The sequence below is a fragment of the Thalassophryne amazonica genome, chromosome 4 (assembly GCF_902500255.1).
Source record: "Thalassophryne amazonica chromosome 4, fThaAma1.1, whole genome shotgun sequence".
NCBI lineage: Eukaryota > Metazoa > Chordata > Actinopteri > Batrachoidiformes > Batrachoididae > Thalassophryne > Thalassophryne amazonica.
In genome coordinates, this window is record NC_047106.1 from 68490879 (window position 1) to 68509587 (window position 18709).

The following is an 18709-nucleotide window of genomic DNA, read 5'->3' on the forward strand; positions in this document are numbered from 1 at the left end:
AGTGTTGCGTTTATATTTTTGTTGAGTATATATGTATGTATGTATATGTACGAGGGCTGTCCATAAAGTATAGGTCCATAAGATTAGGTCCCGACGCGCGGACCCGTCCGCACGTCTTTCATTAAAAAAATCTCCTTTAACAGTGGAATATCCGGATAAAATGCTGATACCGACTTCTTCTGAAACGTCTCTGTTCTCTCACGACGTCCTGGATCAATAGAGCCTGAAATGTGGAGGTTTTAAGCTTGAAACAGGCTGATGACGCTGCCTGAGAGCGTTGCGCGACGTCTCGCACCTTGAAAAGTCCTTAAAGCGACAGTCTCACCTCAAAATCTCTCATCAGCTGTTAAAATTTTTACCGAAAACCAGCTTAATTTTTCGAACCATGTCCACTTCGATGTGTCTCACAGGTTTAGAAAAAATTTTGATCAAACAAAGCGCCAGTCTCTCAGCAACTTCTCAGACAAAGGAATTCCGACGAGGGGCTGGACGACTCCTCCCACAAGGAGTGCTCACAGACGAATGACGTCACCGACAGGCGTGGAAAAACTCACGCATGCGCACGAGGGTTCAAGCATGTCTGACGTAAAAACATATGAATGAAATCCATATAGTTTTTGAAAAAAATAAAAAGCACTTGTATGTCAGTTCATTTCATTTCTAAAGCCTAGGTCTGATGACCACCAAGGCTGCTGCTGCCTGTGTTTTGTTGTGGCTGAAACAATGAAGCAGCTCAGCCCCACTGCCTGTTAATACTGTGTTTCCTGTCTGCTCGTGTATGCTGACTTCCCACCTGTCCTCTTTAAGGTCGTCTGTCGCACAGCAGCAGCTATCTGAGAGGCCAGCTTAACTTCATGATGAGAGCCAGGACCAAAGTGTCAAATCTGACTGGACTGTGTCCAGCTCGGGGCCTGGTGCTGGCATGCATGATCAGTAACTGCCTCTATTCATTTAAGACTGTTTCCCTCTGTGCATGTACTCCAGAGATTCAACCAATCCACTCAGGCATATTTCTGCTAAACCCCCCCCCCACACACACACACACAGTGATGATAACACAGTGTCTGCAGGAAAAGTAAACCCGTGGGCAGGAGGCGAGCGGGAGCGCCGTCTGCTGGTGTTCAGAGCGCCCCCGTGGCTGGATTTATGGCACGCAGCTGTTGAGTGGCTGACAGACGTGTGAGGAGCTGAAGCGCTGCTGCTCAGACCAACTCCAGCTTTGCTCACTGTTGCAAACACAAGAGGACCGCCGCACCTCCACACACACCGGTGAGTCATCTCTGTTTCCCTTGTGGCTGCCTGTCAGTTGTCTCCCTTCTTATACCAAAAGTTTTACTACGCAACCTTTGACCTAATGTGCATTTTATGTCTGCTCTCACTCAGATATGTGTCAGGTTATGGGTTGCTTGTAGAGGTAGTTTGGAATTTGTGTGCCAGCGAGCGGCTTGACCATACATGGTTAAAAAAACTGAAATGCCAAAATGAGTTGGAGTATCTCAGTGGTGAGTTAGTGTCAGATTGTTGATTTCTTGCTAGCCGTGCTGCCTTGTGGTGCTTTAAATATAGTCGTCAAAGCTGCATCCTATTTTTAGATGTAAAGGCATGACAGCAGAGAGGAGACATGAAGCCACTTATGAGGCAGACAGACAGGAACTTCAGCCAGCTGTCCCGTGCTTGCCTTTCCACCACATATGCTGGGCTTCCTCTCTTTCTTCACAGTTGAATGTTGAAATTCTGGTGAGGTAAAGCTTTTGGCTTGGATGCAATCAGGATTCTCAGTTCCAGCCCAGATCCTGCAGAGTTTAGGCAAGAACAGAAGCTTGTCCAGCTGGATCGTGGTCAGAGACAAAGAGTCGAACCGGGACAGGGAGCAGACTTGTTTCGGTTAACTGAGAAGGTGTGTGAAGACGAGTAGCTGACTACTCCTTCTGATGTGGTGAGGATGATGTCAGAAGGCTACAAAATCTTTCAAACTTACATTTCATAGTCTTATGGTTGTATGATTTTTTTAAAATCTCAAAACAATGTTCGCATTTTGGGTTTTCTATTAGAAGTTCATCTCTGACCCAGATAAAACCCATTTTCTTCAAATTTATTAAGCCTGTAATTTAAATCACGAATCCCATGAATTGAAGGGTCCCATCCTGGAAACAGTGCAGCGAGTGTCTTTGTGGAATGTTTTTTTGGGTTGCTATGGACGGATTGGTCTGCGGCTGCAGGGATGGAACACTGAAACGAGCTGGAAGACTCCTTCAAAGCTGCTGCTGCTGAAGGGACGCTCTCATTTAAAGTCATTAGACTGTGTTGCATCAAATTCATTAAGATCATAATGAACAAACCCTGAGGTCTTTCTTCCTTACTGCTCGTTTGCTCAAACTGCAGCGCTGGCTGATCGCTGCGTTCCTACATAAATTATCTGTGGTTGCTAATGGCTACATGTATGTATGGCGTGGGGGATACTGGACGCATTCAGTTAAGGAATCTGATTAATTGAAGTCCCTTTTGTCTCTCATTGGAGAAATCAGTTGACCAAACATCCACCTTTATATAACATCAGCCACATGTGGTTAAAACCAGGATGAAGCCATCCTGGAGCGAAAACTGGAAGTTGTTTGGCCCGTGTTTGGAATTCACTCTGTCATGTCTAATCTTTTTCTTCACCTCCATTATGTTTGTCCTGACTTTTTGTTTGGCTTTTTGCAAGGTTATGCAAAAACCACCAGACCAATGAGCAAATTCGGTATTCAACAATGTGTGTAGATACTACTCCAAGTTAAAGGGCAAATCAACCCAAGTTTGACCTTTCACAGTTACCCAAGGTCAAAGGTCATGTGATTAATAGAAAGATATGACTTTGTGCTACAGTTTAATAGTAATGTTAGCTTGCTATTAAACTAATATAAACCATAACCAGTAACTCAAAATTGTCTTTCTGAGTTTGACCTTTTGAGGTCATCCAATTAATTTCCGAAGATGTTTATAATAAACCTTCAGGTATATTAACAGTGAATATGAACATGTAAGATTTAGTCCAGATTCTGTTTGATGAACATTAAGAAAAACAAAACTTTTTCTTTTTTTGTTTTTTTTTTAGAGTGTGATCTTAATTAAATCAATGTCGGGAAGGAAAGGAACAGTAGTAGCCAGTAAACCAGTATTGATCAGTATGTCTGGTATATATATTGTGTATCTATATTTATATTTGCAAACTGTTTCTCTTTTTACTGTCACTTTTGATACTCTGTGTGATTCTTACCCTGTGTGCTGCTATAATGCTGCTTTAACTTCCATTTCCCTGGGGGAATCTTCCCAAGGGATTAATAAAGTTTTGTCTAATGTAATCTAATGTATGGTAACAAATAGACTGAGAAACGCATATTATAGAAGAGAGGACTGTTGATGGAGGTCTGCGTGCTGAGTGCCCTTCCAGTTGTGCGTTTCTTGTTCTTGTTTTTTTTCTCAGGAAACATTAATTTGTTTGGTCATGAAATATAATATTCATCACAGCCGTACTTGTAGGCCATGTGCCATGTCCTGCAGAGCCATAGATTTTGTAGTTATAGTCTTTCAATGCCAATGCATCTTTCTTCTTTGTTTACTACAAACAGCAAGAAACCAGCCGCTTGCAGCCATGGCGACTCTGCTATAGGCCTTCATCATCCTTGCTCTCTGGAACATCTTCCTCCTGCTTCTTGGAGCATTATGACTCCAGCAGCGAGCATGTTTGTTTTTCTCTATTACCTCTCACTGTGCTGCATAAACATGTTCATTCATTATTCATGAAAACACAACTTACTTGAATGTGTTCGTATGACACACGCACGCACACACGCTGTGGGGTTTTTCTGCTGGCATCAGCATCGTCACACGGCACCTCCAACTTAACATCTGTTAATGTCGGGGAAGAATTACATTTTACTTTGAAAAGCAGCTCCTTTAACATGATGGAAACACGTTTACTGTTGCGGTAAGACACAACATCTGTCCCATATGTAAATCAGTGAGGCCAGCGGAGCCCCGGCCCCCATCAGGTTGGGATCACACTGGTGAGATAACATCGTCATCAGTGGCACCGGGAAAGTGCTAAAGCTTTGAGACACTTTGTTGTTGGGAGAAAGCTGCAGTCTGTTTTATTTTATTGAGCCATAATAATCTATAACTGACAGCGCTTTCTTCTGGCTTCGTCTTTGGTGAAAGTGGCTTTCTTTGCACTTTCTCCTCAGTTATTAATGCAGATTAATCAATAGATAGTGACACTGCTGCTCTGTGAGGCTATGCACAGCTCAGTTGCACCGTGCTGAACACACACTTCCCGTGTCACTGGGATATGGGTCCCTGAGGTTCACAGTGTCAGATGGTCCAGATCTGCTGACTGGAGGGCTCGCCTGAGGGTTCTGCAGTCTGGCAGTTATAGAGTTTACGCTGCTCTCGCGTGAACTGCATATTAAAAGTACGCCTGTCATAACTTCGAGTGATTCTGGTGTTCGGCTTTGTGGCTTTTGTCATTGATAAGCTGCTGCTGTGCAGCCAAACGGCACCACTTCTGCTCTGCAATAACAACTGTTTGAGTTACGGTTGGAAAATCAGTCAGCTTTTCCACTGGCATAATGGATGGATATCCAGTGGATCTAAAGTCAGGAGTGACTTGTACGCTGTGAACAAAGTGCTTCTATGCAGTGTTGGACTGCTAAAAGCATTTGATTCATACCTCAGAAGACACCTGAACCTTCCTCATCAGAGGTGAAAATGAACACGTCACTGTGTTCAGGGAGCAAAAAACAAAAAGCCACACTCAGCTGTCACTCACAACCTATTGAAAAAGATTTCACGAAAATGTTCTGACACCACTGGGCTTCCTTTTAGTAATGACTATAGGTAATTGTGACTGTGGACATGAAGACACAAAGTACGATGGTAATCTGATATTTGACCCTAATGACTTTGACCTCTGGCTGACCTTGCCTGTCCAATTCCGGAATCAATCAATATGTGCTTCACATTTGGTCCAAATTGGGTTCATACAGTAGTGTTCAGAATAATAGTAGTGCTATGTGACTAAAAAGATTAATCCAGGTTTTGAGTATATTTCTTATTGTTACATGGGAAACAAGGTACCAGTAGATTCAGTAGATTCTCACAAATCCAACAAGACCAAGCATTCATGATATGCACACTCCTAAGGCTATGAAATTGGACTATTAGTTAAAAAAAAAAAGTAGAAAAGGGGGTGTTCACAATAATAGTAGCATCTGCTGTTGACGCTACAAACTCAAAACTATTATGTTCAAACTGCTTTTTTAGCAATCCTGTGAATCACTAAACTAGTATTTAGTTGTATAACCACAGTTTTTCATGATTTCTTCACATCTGCGAGGCATTAATTTTGTTGGTTTGGAACCAAGATTTTGCTGGTTTACTAGTGTGCTTGGGGTCATTGCCTTGTTGAAACACCCATTTCAAGGGCATGTCCTCTTCAGCATAAGGCAACATGACCTCTTCAAGTATTTTGACATATCCAAACTGATCCATGATACCTGGTATGCGATATATAGGCCCAACACCATAGTAGGAGAAACATGCCCATATTATGATGCTTGCACCACCATGCTTCACTGTCTTCACTGTGAACTGTGGCTTGAATTCAGAGTTTGGGGGTCGTCTCACAAACTGTCTGCAGCCCTTGGACCCAAAAAGAACAATTTTACTCTTATCAGTCCACAAAATATTGCTCCACTTCTCTTTAGGCCAGTTGATGTGTTCTTTGGCAAATTGTAACCTCTTCTGCACATGTCTTTTATTTAACAGAGGGACTTTGCGGGGGATTCTTGCAAATAAATTAGCTTCACACAGGCGTCTTCTAACTGTCACAGCATTTACAGGTAACTCCAGACTGTCTTTGATCATCCTGAGCTCATCAATAGGTGAGCCTTTGCCATTCTGGTTATTCTATCCATTTTGATGGTTGTTTTCCATTTTCTTCCACGCGTCTCTGGTTTTTTTGTCCATTTTAAAGCATTGGAGATCATTGTAGATGAACAGCCTATAATTTTTTGCACCTGCGTATAAGTTTTCCCCTCTCCAATCAACTTTTTAATCAAACTACGCTGTTCTTCTGAACAATGTCTAGAACATCCCATTTTCCTCAGGCTTTCAAAAGTTAAAGCATAATAGTTTGAGTTTGGAGCGTCAACAGCAGATGCTACTATTATTGTGAACACCCCCTTTTCTACTTTTTTTTACTAATAGCCCAATTTCATAGCCTTAAGAGTGTGCATATCATGAATGCTTGGTCTTGTTGGATTTGTGAGAATCTACTGAATCTACTGGTACCTTGTTTCCCATGTGACAATAAGAAATATACTCAAAACCTGGATTAATCTTTTTAGTCACATAACACTACTATTATTCTGAACACTACTGTAGTTCAATTCCTTTCCCAAATGAATTATGTAAGGACCGCTTCATTGTCAACCTTCATTGACAACGTTTGTTGTTTCATCTTTAAACACTCCTCCAAACCTACATCTTCTCCCAGTGGGTTAGTCCTGTCAGATGTCTTTGCTCTATTGTTCTATTGAGTTAGCTCGTTTGAGCAGTTGTTTTGAGACTGAACAACTCCTGCTGGGATGTTAGACATCTGTAGTGAACTGGTTCTTGTGGCTGATCCCCCAATCAATTGCAAATCACTAAATGTTAGTGAGATTGCAAAGGCAATGAAATCGCTGATGGTGCGGGATGATCCAGGAAGTCCGTGGCATTGAAGCTGATCTCCTCCGGGCAGGTGGAGATGCTGTTCTTGTTGCATTGTAAACTATCTTTGTTTCAATCTGGGATATAGCTATCATTTCTGCAGTTTGGTAGAAAGGACTTGGCGTCCCACTCTGAAAAGTCCAGGGTGATCTGTTGAATTACAAATACAGTGATGCAACAGAAAAGGTGCTTGCAGATTTAGTCCTTGTTACTTGCTGCTTAGCGATTAGAGGAGTCTGGCTTCACACTCAAGAACTCTTCATTGACTGGATCCAAGCTTTGTGAGTACTAATTGAATGCAAGTGCGAATGTCTGCAGTGCTTCTTTGTAGTCAAGGTTGATTTAATTTGGCTGACTGAGCTGCTCTCTGGGGCACTTTGAGAATTTGCAAAGGATCCCCAGCAAGTTGATGGACATCAGAGTCGACCAAAACAGGCAGAACAAAGCTCGGTTGGGACTCCAGCAAGGGCAGTCTCATCTCCTCCTCTCTTTCTGTGTTTCTGTATCTCTGCCCCAACCTTCAAAAGTCCCAACTTCACCAGACTGTGAATTCTTTGAACTATATTTGGAATAACTATGGAATTGATCAGCTGGTCTCTCAACGCTATTGACACCATCTTTTCAACAAGGAAATCAGGGCTGGGGGACCCTGCATGCCCAGATGGAACCTATCCTGCAGGCTATGTTCTCGACACCTGGGAGAAGTGATGCATCACGTGCTTGGCACCTCTCTCCGTGGAAGACGTTGAGGATTTATTCTTATTTGCTTTTATGGCAGGAGGGCTTTTGCTGCTTGGATTAGGCACTGCCCTGACCTACCGGAAAATTGGCAAGACAGCTGCTACCAAAACCACAACCCCACACCTGTCCATCATGATTAATGAGGTAGGCAAGGCAGTACAATCTCAGACTGCGTTAACTCTTGAACTTAAATGCAAATTGGAAATCATCTCAGAGCAAATGTCTGCCCTGCAAAGGAATTGATGTTGGAGACCAGTAAATATTCACAATTGGATCTGGACGGTTAAAGAGAGGCTGTATTGGAACTCTGTGCTTCTCTGTCATGGCATCCTTATCAGCTACCGAATGTTAAAATGCCCCGTTTGTTTTCCTCCAGAAGGATTTCAAGGGCCTTGGTGAAGCATCTGGCTCCTTCTTCATTTTGCCCTCCCCTACAGTCTGCGGTAGTCAAAGCCACTCCAGACTCTATGCATACATGGACAGAGACTGATATGGACGACAGACTGTTTCAAAGCTTAATGTACATAAACAAATCAAATGCATTCACCTTATTCAGGAAGTCAGGGTGGGGAGCTCCATTTTGTCAAGCAACTTCTGATTTGCCACTGCGTCGATGATTAGCTACGTGGTAACAAGTACGCTAGAAGTGTCCAAACATGAGCAGCATTAATTGGTCAGTTCGTGGGTGCCACAACAACTGGAAGAAGAGGAAACTATCGCTTTCAGAAAAATATTCTGAACATGGAAAGGAGAGATCTGAGTACTGTGGACGAGCATTTAACTTGTTCCCTCCGCCATCGAAAGACGAGGCTCTCCGGTGCTGGCTAAAGGCGCTGAATTTGAAAAATCCACCCAAATGTCCCTATGCCTGTTCTTTTTATTTAGTGTAGAAAAAACCCACACCACAGGATCCTTACCCAGAGAAATGGTTGGATGACAATGCTCCCTTGAAGAAGCCACGGCGGATGCTAGTGGGACAAATCATTTACTCATTTTCTGGCGTTTGATACAACCAAGCACTGCATGAAATAACACCATACGTATATACGCTTTAATATAATATAATATAATATAATTTAATATACGCTTATAAGAGCTGTGCAGCGCGAAGCTTGTAGTTCCTCATAGCCAAACCGTCCATGCCGAGTGACAACACAAAGTAGTTAAAAATAATCAAGGGCCACTTTTTCATGTCATCTTCCCACTCTGTTGTGACCCATGGGAGAGCCAGAGTCATTTCCTTTGAGCTTTTGAAAAAGGTTTTTGTTTCTACCCATGGAATGACTTCCATTGTTCTATATTGAAAATACCGCTCAGTGGAAGTCCTAAGACAAAACGGAAATGCCTCTGTTGTAAAAGTGGGTGGGGCTGAATAAGGTGAATACTATATGTGGTTGTTTCAACTATACTCAACAAAAATATAAACGCAACACTTTTGGTTTTGCTCCCATTTTGTATGAGATGAACTCAAAGATCTAAAACTTTTTCCACATACACAATATCACCATTTCCCTCAAATACTGTTCACAAACCAGTCTAAATCTGTGATAGTGAGCACTTCTCCTTTGCTGAGATAATCCATCCCACCTCACAGGTGTGCCATATCAAGATGCTGATTAGACACCATGATTAGTGCACAGGTGTGCCTTAGACTGCCCACAATAAAAGGCCACTCTGAAAGGTGCAGTTTTGTTTTATTGGGGGGGATACCAGTCAGTATCTGGTGTGACCACCATTTGCCTCATGCAGTGCAACACATCTCCTTCGCATCATCCGTGAAGAGAACACCTCTCCAACATGCCAAACACCAGCGAATGTGAGCATTTGCCCACTCAAGTCAGTTACGACGATGAACTGGAGTCAGGTCGAGACCCCAATGAGGACGACGAGCATGCAGATGAGCTTCCCTGAGACGGTTTCTGATAGTTTGTGCAGAAATTCTTTGGTTATGCAAACCGATTGTTTCAGCAGCTGTCTGAGTGGCTGGTCTCAGACGATCTTGGAGGTGAACATGCTGGATGTGGAGGTCCTGGGCTGGTGTGGTTACACGTGGTTTGTGGTTGTGAGGCTGGTTGGATGTACTGTCAAATTCTCTGAAACACCTTTGGAGACGGCTTATGGTAGAGAAATGAACATGCAATACACGAGCAACAGCTCTGGTTGACATTCCTGCTGTCAGCATGCCAATTGCACGCTCCCTCAAATCTTGCGACATCTGTGGCATTGTGCTGTGTGATAAAACTGCACCTTTCAGAGTGGCCTTTTATTGTGGGCAGTCTAAGGCACACCTGTGCACTAATCATGGTGTCTAATCAGCATCTTGATATGGCACACCTATGAGGTGGGATGGATTATCTCAGCAAAGGAGAAGTGCTCACTATCACAGATTTAGACTGGTTTGTGAACAATATTTGAGGGAAATGATGATATTGTGTATGTGGAAAAAGTTTTAGATCTTTGAGTTCATCTCATACAAAATGGGAGCAAAACCAAAAGTGTTGCGTTTATATTTTTGTTGAGTATAGTAATAATTGGGGATTAATTGCTGTATTTTTGTTTGAGGTAATTGGGTGTGAAGATGAATTACCCTTTTAGGGATCAATAAAGTTGTTTGAATCTTGAATCATCAGCCAGCAGAAGAGGTATAAGGTTGCACTTGGCCAGGTGTCACCACTGAGCCCTCTGGAGGTATTGTGAAACACTAAGGAAGGAGGGTGTCCACCTGATTTCAGAGAAGCATTTACCCCTACCCCCAGTCAAAGAATCATTGCCAATTATAATATGGAATTGTAAGACCAAGTCCCAAGAGCTCAAATGGCACAGATACTATGAGTGCTGTGGAGAGTGGGGACATAATCTTTGATGTTTTCCCATTGAATTCTGGTATTCATCAGTGACTGCTTAGTGCTTGCATGGATTTGGTTTTGGGTAGGGTTGTAGAAACCAGGGACTTAGCTGCTTTTTTTTTTTGGTGACAAATGTTTTAAGGACCTTGATTTTGTGGGCGATCCTGTGATCTTTGCACGATCAGTGAATTGACTGATTGCAGTGAGGAATCTGAGTGTGTAGGTTTGTGATGGATCTGGATCAAGGCAGTGACATCCTTATCACTGGTTCCTCGGCCTTTGAGATTGAGAAATGCTTCAGAACAGCTTATGGAGTCATGAGTCACTGGACAGACACGTTAAAAGCGTTGGCAATGCCGATACCATTACAGAAGAATTAACATCCAAGTCTTTAGGGTCCTGGTGCTTCCTCTCTTACTGTATTTGTTGTCAGAGTTGGACACTAACGAGTGAGCTAAGACAATGACTAGATGAATTTGATACTTGGGTGTTTTCAGAGAATCATTGGGTACCTCTGGAATGACTTTCTGTCAAATGAACAGTTACTTAGGGAGACTCAGATGAGGAGTATCACTGGCATCATGAGGGAACATCATCTATGACATTTTGACCATTTGGTGCGTTTGTCTGCGCATCATCCTGCACACACAAGGCCAAGGGGATGTCCACATTTCACCTGACTGTGGCAGATAGGTAGTTAACTTTGAGGAGTAGGGATGGACCGGTTGTCTGACTGGGTTTTTGGTATGTAGACCTCAAGGCAGTTCCATTGTATGGCCAAAGTGACCTCGCCAAGGGCATGCAGGCAATGTGGCACTGATGCAATTCCTCATATTGACTCACTTTATCACACATCTACATAGACAGATTTATAGCTCTCACACACACGATGCACATGTATGTACTCAGTGTGGGTTCTAGCTCATGACAAGCCCTGCGTGAAGTTAAGTGCCGTGTTGTGTTTTTGCCACTGTTTCTGTCATGGACACTTTATTGTCATTGTTATATTCATACTTTATTGTTTTCTTTGTAACCAATTACAATGAGAGGAAATGAAAAGCAGCAACAGCCCATTGCAACATTAAAATTTGTATATATTTTTAATGGTTTGAGCCAGCTGTATAGCAGAGCAATATATACAGAAGAGATGTATATGTGTGTGTGTGTTGGGGGTCCTGCAGTAAACCCTGGAAAAGTGTGGCTCTTAATACTTTGACTGTTAACTTTCCATGCTGAAGCATAATGTTGACATCCAGAGGTGTTGCTTGGCCAGCAGGATGGCCCTGAGGGCTGTCAAACTTTAAACTGCAATCACAGTTGCCTGTCACTTAGGCAATTTAGACAAATGCTGGGGCATTGCACATGAGGTAATGTTTTTAATTTGCACTTTTTAAAAGCATACGATATTGATACTATTACTGGAGCATTTACTGGCTAATATTACAAAAAAAGAAAAAACATACAGGTAACGACATGATGACTGACGATAAAAGACGCAGGGCTACACGTGCAACCAGTGGTGTGTACTCATTCCTTTTAAAAAATATAATGCCTTATTTTACTTCAGTTCTTTACTGTGTGTGTGGAATGTAATTTGTTACAGTACTCATTTCTTTTGCTTCACTCAGAAACAGACTACAGCCAAACCTTAAACCCATGTGCACTGCAAACATACATACCATGAACAAATTCCTATTATTATAAAGAAGTTATTCTCTGTCTATGTCTGTCTCTCTTTGTGTTGGTTTCTGTCTGTATCTGTCTATCCATTTTTACACTTTTATGTTTAAGAGACGGTGTTTAATTAACCATCGTTAAAGGCTACAGAGCGTTTTAGTGCAGGATCTCTACTTAGCATAGTATACATACACACACACACACACACACACATGTTTAATTCTGACAGTTATGAAAGCAAGGTATTTAAAAAACAAATTAACAAGCGTACTGCTTGGATAGGCTCCAGCCCCCCCATGACCCTTAAATGGAGTAAGTGGATATAGACAATGAATAAATGAACAAGCATTTGACTTATGTTTTGCAGAAGGACAAGATGGAAATGAACAAAGCTCTTTTAATCCCCATGTTTTGCATTCAACTTTATATGGATTTTATTCAGTGGAGGCGTGCACCATCATTACAGTATTCCATCAGGATCTACAGCCCCAATTCCAATGAAGTTGGGACATTGTGTAAAATGTAAATTAAAAACAGAATACAATGATTTGCAAATCCTCTTCAACCTATATTCTATTGAATACACCACAAAGACAAGATATTTAATGTTCAAACTGATAGACTTTGTTGTTTTTGTGCAAATATTTGCTCACTTTGAAATGGATGCTTGCAGCACGTTTCAAAAAAGTTGGGCGGTGCAACAAAAGACTGGGAAAGTTGATGAATGCTTAACTCACTCGATGCCATTGACTCTAAAACGCGTCTTTTCCGATAGTAACACCCCGCGTCAAAGACACGTCATCGAGCCAATTTCTTTTCTTCTCTTTTCTTTTCTTGTGGTATGTTTGTTGTTGACATGGACATAGAACTCAATTTTCTATGGGTCTTGAAAAAACACTCAAATGCTGAAGAATTCCTGGCACTGGGATGTTCTGAACTTTGAAAATGGCTGGCACTCAATGAGTTAAAGAACACCTAATTGGAAACAGGTGAGTGTCATGATTGGGTATAAAAGGAACATCCCCAAAAGGCTCAGCCATTCACACGCAAAGATGGGGTGAGGATCACCACTTTGTGAACAACTGCTTGAAAAAAATGGTCCAACAGTTTAAGAACAATGTTTCTCAATGTTCAATTGCAAGGAATTTAGGGATTCCATCATCCACAGTCCATAATATAATCAGAAGATTCAGAGAATCTGGAGAACTTTCTACACGTAAGCAGCAAGGCCAAAAACCAACATTGAATGCCCGTGACCTTCGATCCCTCAGGCGGCACTGCATTAAAATCCAAGATCATTGTGTAAAGGATCTTACCATGTGGACTCAGGAACACTTCAGAAAACCATTGTCAGTTAACATAGTTCATCACTACATCTACAAGTACAAGTTAAAACTCTATGCAAAGCGAAAGCCATACATCAACAACATCCAGAAACGCTGCCATCTTCTCTGGACCCGAGCTCATTTGAAATGGACAGACGCAAAGTGGAAAAGTGTGCTGTGGTCTGATGAGTCCACATTTCAAATTGTTTTTGTAAATCATGGATGTAGTGTCCTCTGGACAAAAGAGGAAAAGGACTGTCCAGATCGTTACCAGCGCAAAGTTCAAAAGCCAGCATCTGTGCTGGTATCGGGGTATCTTAGTGCCCATGGCATGGACAACTTACACATCTGTGATGACACTATCAATGCTGAAAGGTACATCCAGGTTTTGGAGCAACACATGCTGACATCCAAGCAACATCTTTTTCAGGGACGTCCCTGCATATTTCAGCAAGATAATGCCAAGCCACATTCTGCACGTGTTACAACAGCATGGCTTCGTAGTAAAAGAGTACGGGTACTAGACTGGCCTGCCTGCACTCCAGACCTGTCGCCCATTGAAAATGTGTGGCGCATTATGAAGTCCAAAATACAACAACGGAGACCCCGGACTGTTGAATAACTGAAGCCGTACATCAAGCAAGAATGGGAAAGAATTCCACCTACAAAGCTTCAACAATTAATGTCCTCAGTTTCCAAACGCTTGAGTGTTGTTAGAAGGAAAGGTGATGTAACACAGTGGTAAACATACCACTGTCCCAGCTTTTTTGAAATGTGTTGCAGGCATCCATTTCAAAATGAGCAAATATTTGCACAAAAACAATAAAGTTTATCAGTTTGAACATGAAATATCTTGTCTTTGTGGTGTATTCAATTGAATATAGGTTGAAGAGGATTTGCAAATCATTGTATTCTGTTTTTATTTACATTTAACACAACATCCCAACTTCATTGGAATTGGGGTTGTATACTGACAAAATTGCCCCTTGCCCTGCTGTTGTTATGAGCGTAAATAAAGTTACCAGCCAGACAGTTCAGTTCTCAGTGATAGTGACAAATGTAATATGATTACAGCGGTTAGCTGTATTCTGCTAATTATATATATATATATATATATATATATATATATATATATATATATTGTTTTTTTTTGCAGTTTATCGGTTTTGCATTGCAAAAGTTAACTTTTCAGTTAGCGGATTAGCGGTTATTGAAGCTAACTTTTTGGTTAGCTGTGCCCACCACTGTGTGATACTGACAAATGTAATGTGATTACAGTAATGCCTTACATTACTGTGGTACTGACGAATGTAATGTGATTTCAGTAATGCGTTACATTACTGTGGTACTGAACAATGTAATGTGATTACAATAATGTGTTACATTACTGTGGTACTGACAAATGTAATGTGATTACAGTAATGCATTACATTACTGTGGCACTGACAAATGTAATGTGATTTCAGTAATGTGTTACATTACTGTGGTACTGACCAATGTAATGTGATTACAGTAATGTGTTACATTACTGTGGTACTGACCAATGTAATGTGATTACAGTAAATTACTGTGGTACTGACAAATGTAATGTGATTACAGTAATGTTTTACGTTACTGTGGTACTGACAAATGTACTGTGATTACAGTAAATTACTGTGGTACTGACCAATGTAATGTGATTGCAGTAACTTACTGTGGTACTGACAAATGTAATGTGATTACAGTAATGTTTTACTTTACTGTGGTACTGACCAATGTAATGTGATTACAGTAAATTACTGTGGTACTGACAAATGTAATGTGATTACAGTAATGCATTACATTGCTGTGGCACTGACAAATGTAATGTGATTTTAGTAATGTGTTACATTACTGTGGTACTGACCAATGTAATGTGATTACAGTAATGTGTTACATTACTGTGGTACTGACCAATGTAATGTGATTACAGTAAATGACTGTGGTACTGACAAATGTAATGTGATTACAGTAATGTTTTACTTTACTGTGGCACTGACAAATGTAATGTGATTACAGTAATGTTTTACTTTACTGTGGCACTGACAAATGTAATGTGATTACAGTAATGCGTTACATTACTGCGGTACTGACAAATGTAATGTGATTACAGTAATGTTTTACTTTACTGTGGCACTGACAAATGTAATGTGATTACAGTAATGTTTTACTTTACTGTGGCACTGACAAATGTAATGTGATTACAGTAATGCGTTACATTACTGCGGTACTGACAAATGTAATGTGATTACAGTAATGCGTTACATTACTGCGGTACTGACAAATGTAATGTGATTTCAGTAATGCATTACATTACTGTGGTACTGACAAATGTAATGTGATTTCAGTAATACGTTACATTGCTGTGGTACTGACGAATGTAATGTGATTACAGTAATGTTTTACTTTACTGTGGTACTGATGAATGTGATTACAGTAATGTTTTACTTTACCGTGGTATTGACAAATGTATAGTGATACAGTAATGTTTTACTTTACTGTGGTACTGACACATACAATGTGATTACAGTTATGTTTTACTTTACTGTGGTACATTACATTACTGTAATGTGATTACAGTACTTCTGGACATTTTTAAGTCAAGACTGAAAACCCATTTTTATTTTCTTTGTTATGAATAGTTTTTATTTTGTTATCTGTTTTATTCTTTTACTTCTGTTTTTAATTATGTATTTGAAATTTTTATTCATTTTTAATTATTTATTTAAATTTTATGTTGACTTGTTCCATGTAAGGCGCCTTGAGACGGCTTTTGCTGTGATTTGCCACATTATAAGCTAATTAAATTAAATTAAATTAAATTACTGTGGTGCTGACAAATTTAATGTAATTACAGTAATTTGTTACTGAAATACCAGTGGTGGGCACAGTTCCACTAATCCGCTAATTAAGGAAGCTAACTTTTTTGTCTGCGGATTAGCTTTTCAGCTAATTTTGAAAACCATCAGTGGACCACTTCGCTTCCGCTAAATTTAGCTCTAGTCCGCTATGTTTTTGCTGGCATAGTAAATAAAACAAAACCATACATATTAGTACCTACCAGTTGCGTGTTTTGCAATAGTCAGGCGGCTGTGAGCGGTCGGCTGGTGCTGCCTCAAAAAAAAAAGAAGTAATTTACATTCCATATGCAAAAAGACAGACAGCAGGCAGGAGACATGAAATACAAGGCACTTTTCACTCATGGTTTTACTCATAATCAACTAATTCTGGACAGTTTATCAATATTAATGGTGCCTTTCTTTTTTACAGAGAGAAAATATCACACATGACATATCTTTTAAAGGAATGCGTCAAAATGCCAAGAACACTGCCACCTACTGGCAACTGTTGTTCGTTTGATTTTATTCAGAAGCCTCGGCGGTGCTTAAACTCGAAACTGGCTTATCAGTAGCCAACAGTACTAAAAGTTTGCAGTTAGCTATAACTTCTGCTAATTTTTTATTTTATTTGTATTTTTTGCAGTTTATCGGTTTTGCGCTACAAAAGTTAACTTTTCACTTAGCGGATTAGCGGTTATCGGAGCTCACTTTTTGGTCAGCTGTGCCCACCACTGTGTGATACTGGCAAATGTAATGTGATTACAGTAATGTGTTACATTACTGTGGTACTGACAAATGTAATGTGATTACAGTAATGCATTACTTTGTATCATAGTACATTCAACACTGCACATAATGGTGATGAACACTGGTTGGAAGGCCCACCTGCTTCAGGAACCATCAGACTGTTGAATCGCCGCTGTTAACATCTGTTACTCTATGTGACTTTCTATGACCTTTGACCTGTGATTCTTGGCATGTTCTGACATGCAGTGTTCAGTCTTGTTGCTTGGTTTGTGAGAGCAGGATTTCTTTTTAATAAATGTCTGATGCTGTTACTAATGAAGCTTCTGTGTTGTGCTCAGCCAGCAGATGGTACGGGAGCAGTACGTCACTACTACTGAGGGCAGTGACACGCCCAGGTCACTGCCCGACAATGTCTACAAGATTGGAATCTATGGATGGAGGAAGCGCTGCCTCTACCTGTTTGTCCTGCTGCTCATCGTAATCCTGGTGGTCAACTTTGCCCTCACCATCTGGATCCTCAGGGTGATGTGGTTCAACGCGGTATGTTTAATATAGCTTTTAATATAACAATATAATATAACAATATAACTATGTTGGACTCCTTACCATCCATTATTTGTATATTATACAGTGGCTTGCAAAAGTATTCAGCCCCTTGGTATTTCACACACTTTAATTTTTTTATGGCATTTCAAATACAAAAAGTAAACCAGGCTTCTCAATATAAAAATGTCTAAAATGATCTTTCTTAAACTCAAACTTAAAGTAAATCGCTACAACTTGATATAAATTAATTAAAAATATAAAAGCCAAGATGATGGGTTGCATAAGTAATGGGCCCCTTTGGTATAATACCTGTAAATAATCAGTTTTATTGCCAGTTTTCTTCAGACAAGTCAGGGGATGGATACATGAACATTTCCAAGTTCCTGAATATGTCGTGGACTTTATTTACATCAAGCTGTATAACTGGGGATCTAATATCCAAAACTTGCGCTGTGCACAATTTCTTCAATCACAGCCACAGAAGCCTAAAACTTTTTCTGGGTTGTCTGGGTGGCTTTCCTCACTGTTCTCCTTCTTGCACAGTCAGTTTTTGAAAACTGTCTACTCCACACAAATTTACCATAGAGTGCCATATTGTTTCTTCATAAATTATGTAAATAAAGTTCAAGACATATTCAGTGACTTATAAATGTTCATGTATCCATCTCCTGACTTGTCTGAAGAAAACTGGCAATTAAACTGATTATTTACAGGTATTATACCAAAGGGGCTGATTATGCAACCCATAATCTTGGCTTTTATATTTTTCTTCTTCTTCTTTGTCTTTCGGTTGTTCCCGTTAGGGGTCGCCACAGCAGATCAATCATTTCCATCTCACCCTGTCCTCTGTATCTTCCTCTGTCACACCAACCACCTGCATGTCCTCCTTCAATACATCCATAAACCTCCTCTTTGGCCTCCCTCTTCTCCTCCTGCATGGTGGCTCCATCCTCAGCATCCTTCTCCCTATATACACTGGGTCCCTCCTCTGTACATGTCCAAACCATCTCAATCGCGCCTCTCTGACTTTGTCTCCAAACCGTCCCACCTGAGCTGTCCCTCTGATATGTTCATTCCTAATCTTGTCCATTCTTGTTACTCCCAAAGAGAATCTCAACATCTTCAGCTCTGCCACCTCCAGCTCTGCCTCCTGTCTTTTTGTTAGTGCCACCGTCTCTAAGCCGTACAACATAGCTGGTCTCACTACCGTCTTGTAAAC

General features: G+C 40.7%; 1 protein-coding gene and 1 long non-coding RNA gene across 2 annotated transcripts in view; one reads left to right on the forward strand and one right to left on the reverse strand.

Annotated features, from left to right (window-relative positions):
• The first annotated feature begins 830 nt into the window (after nucleotides 1-830).
• sgcg (sarcoglycan, gamma) overlaps nucleotides 831-18709 on the forward strand; it is a 62848-nt gene continuing 44969 nt past the window's right edge. The window contains exons 1-2 of the mRNA XM_034168061.1: nucleotides 831-1269; nucleotides 17283-17484. Of these exons, the coding sequence (XP_034023952.1) occupies nucleotides 17290-17484 (195 nt within the window). The 5' untranslated portion in view covers nucleotides 831-1269; nucleotides 17283-17289. The remainder of the gene's footprint in view (nucleotides 1270-17282; nucleotides 17485-18709) is intronic.
• LOC117508326 lies at nucleotides 6312-17026 on the reverse strand. Its single transcript, XR_004560053.1, has 3 exons — nucleotides 16974-17026; nucleotides 8263-8280; nucleotides 6312-6323 (listed from the first exon to the last, which is right to left on the reverse strand). It is a non-coding gene; the product is annotated as an uncharacterized LOC117508326 (long non-coding RNA).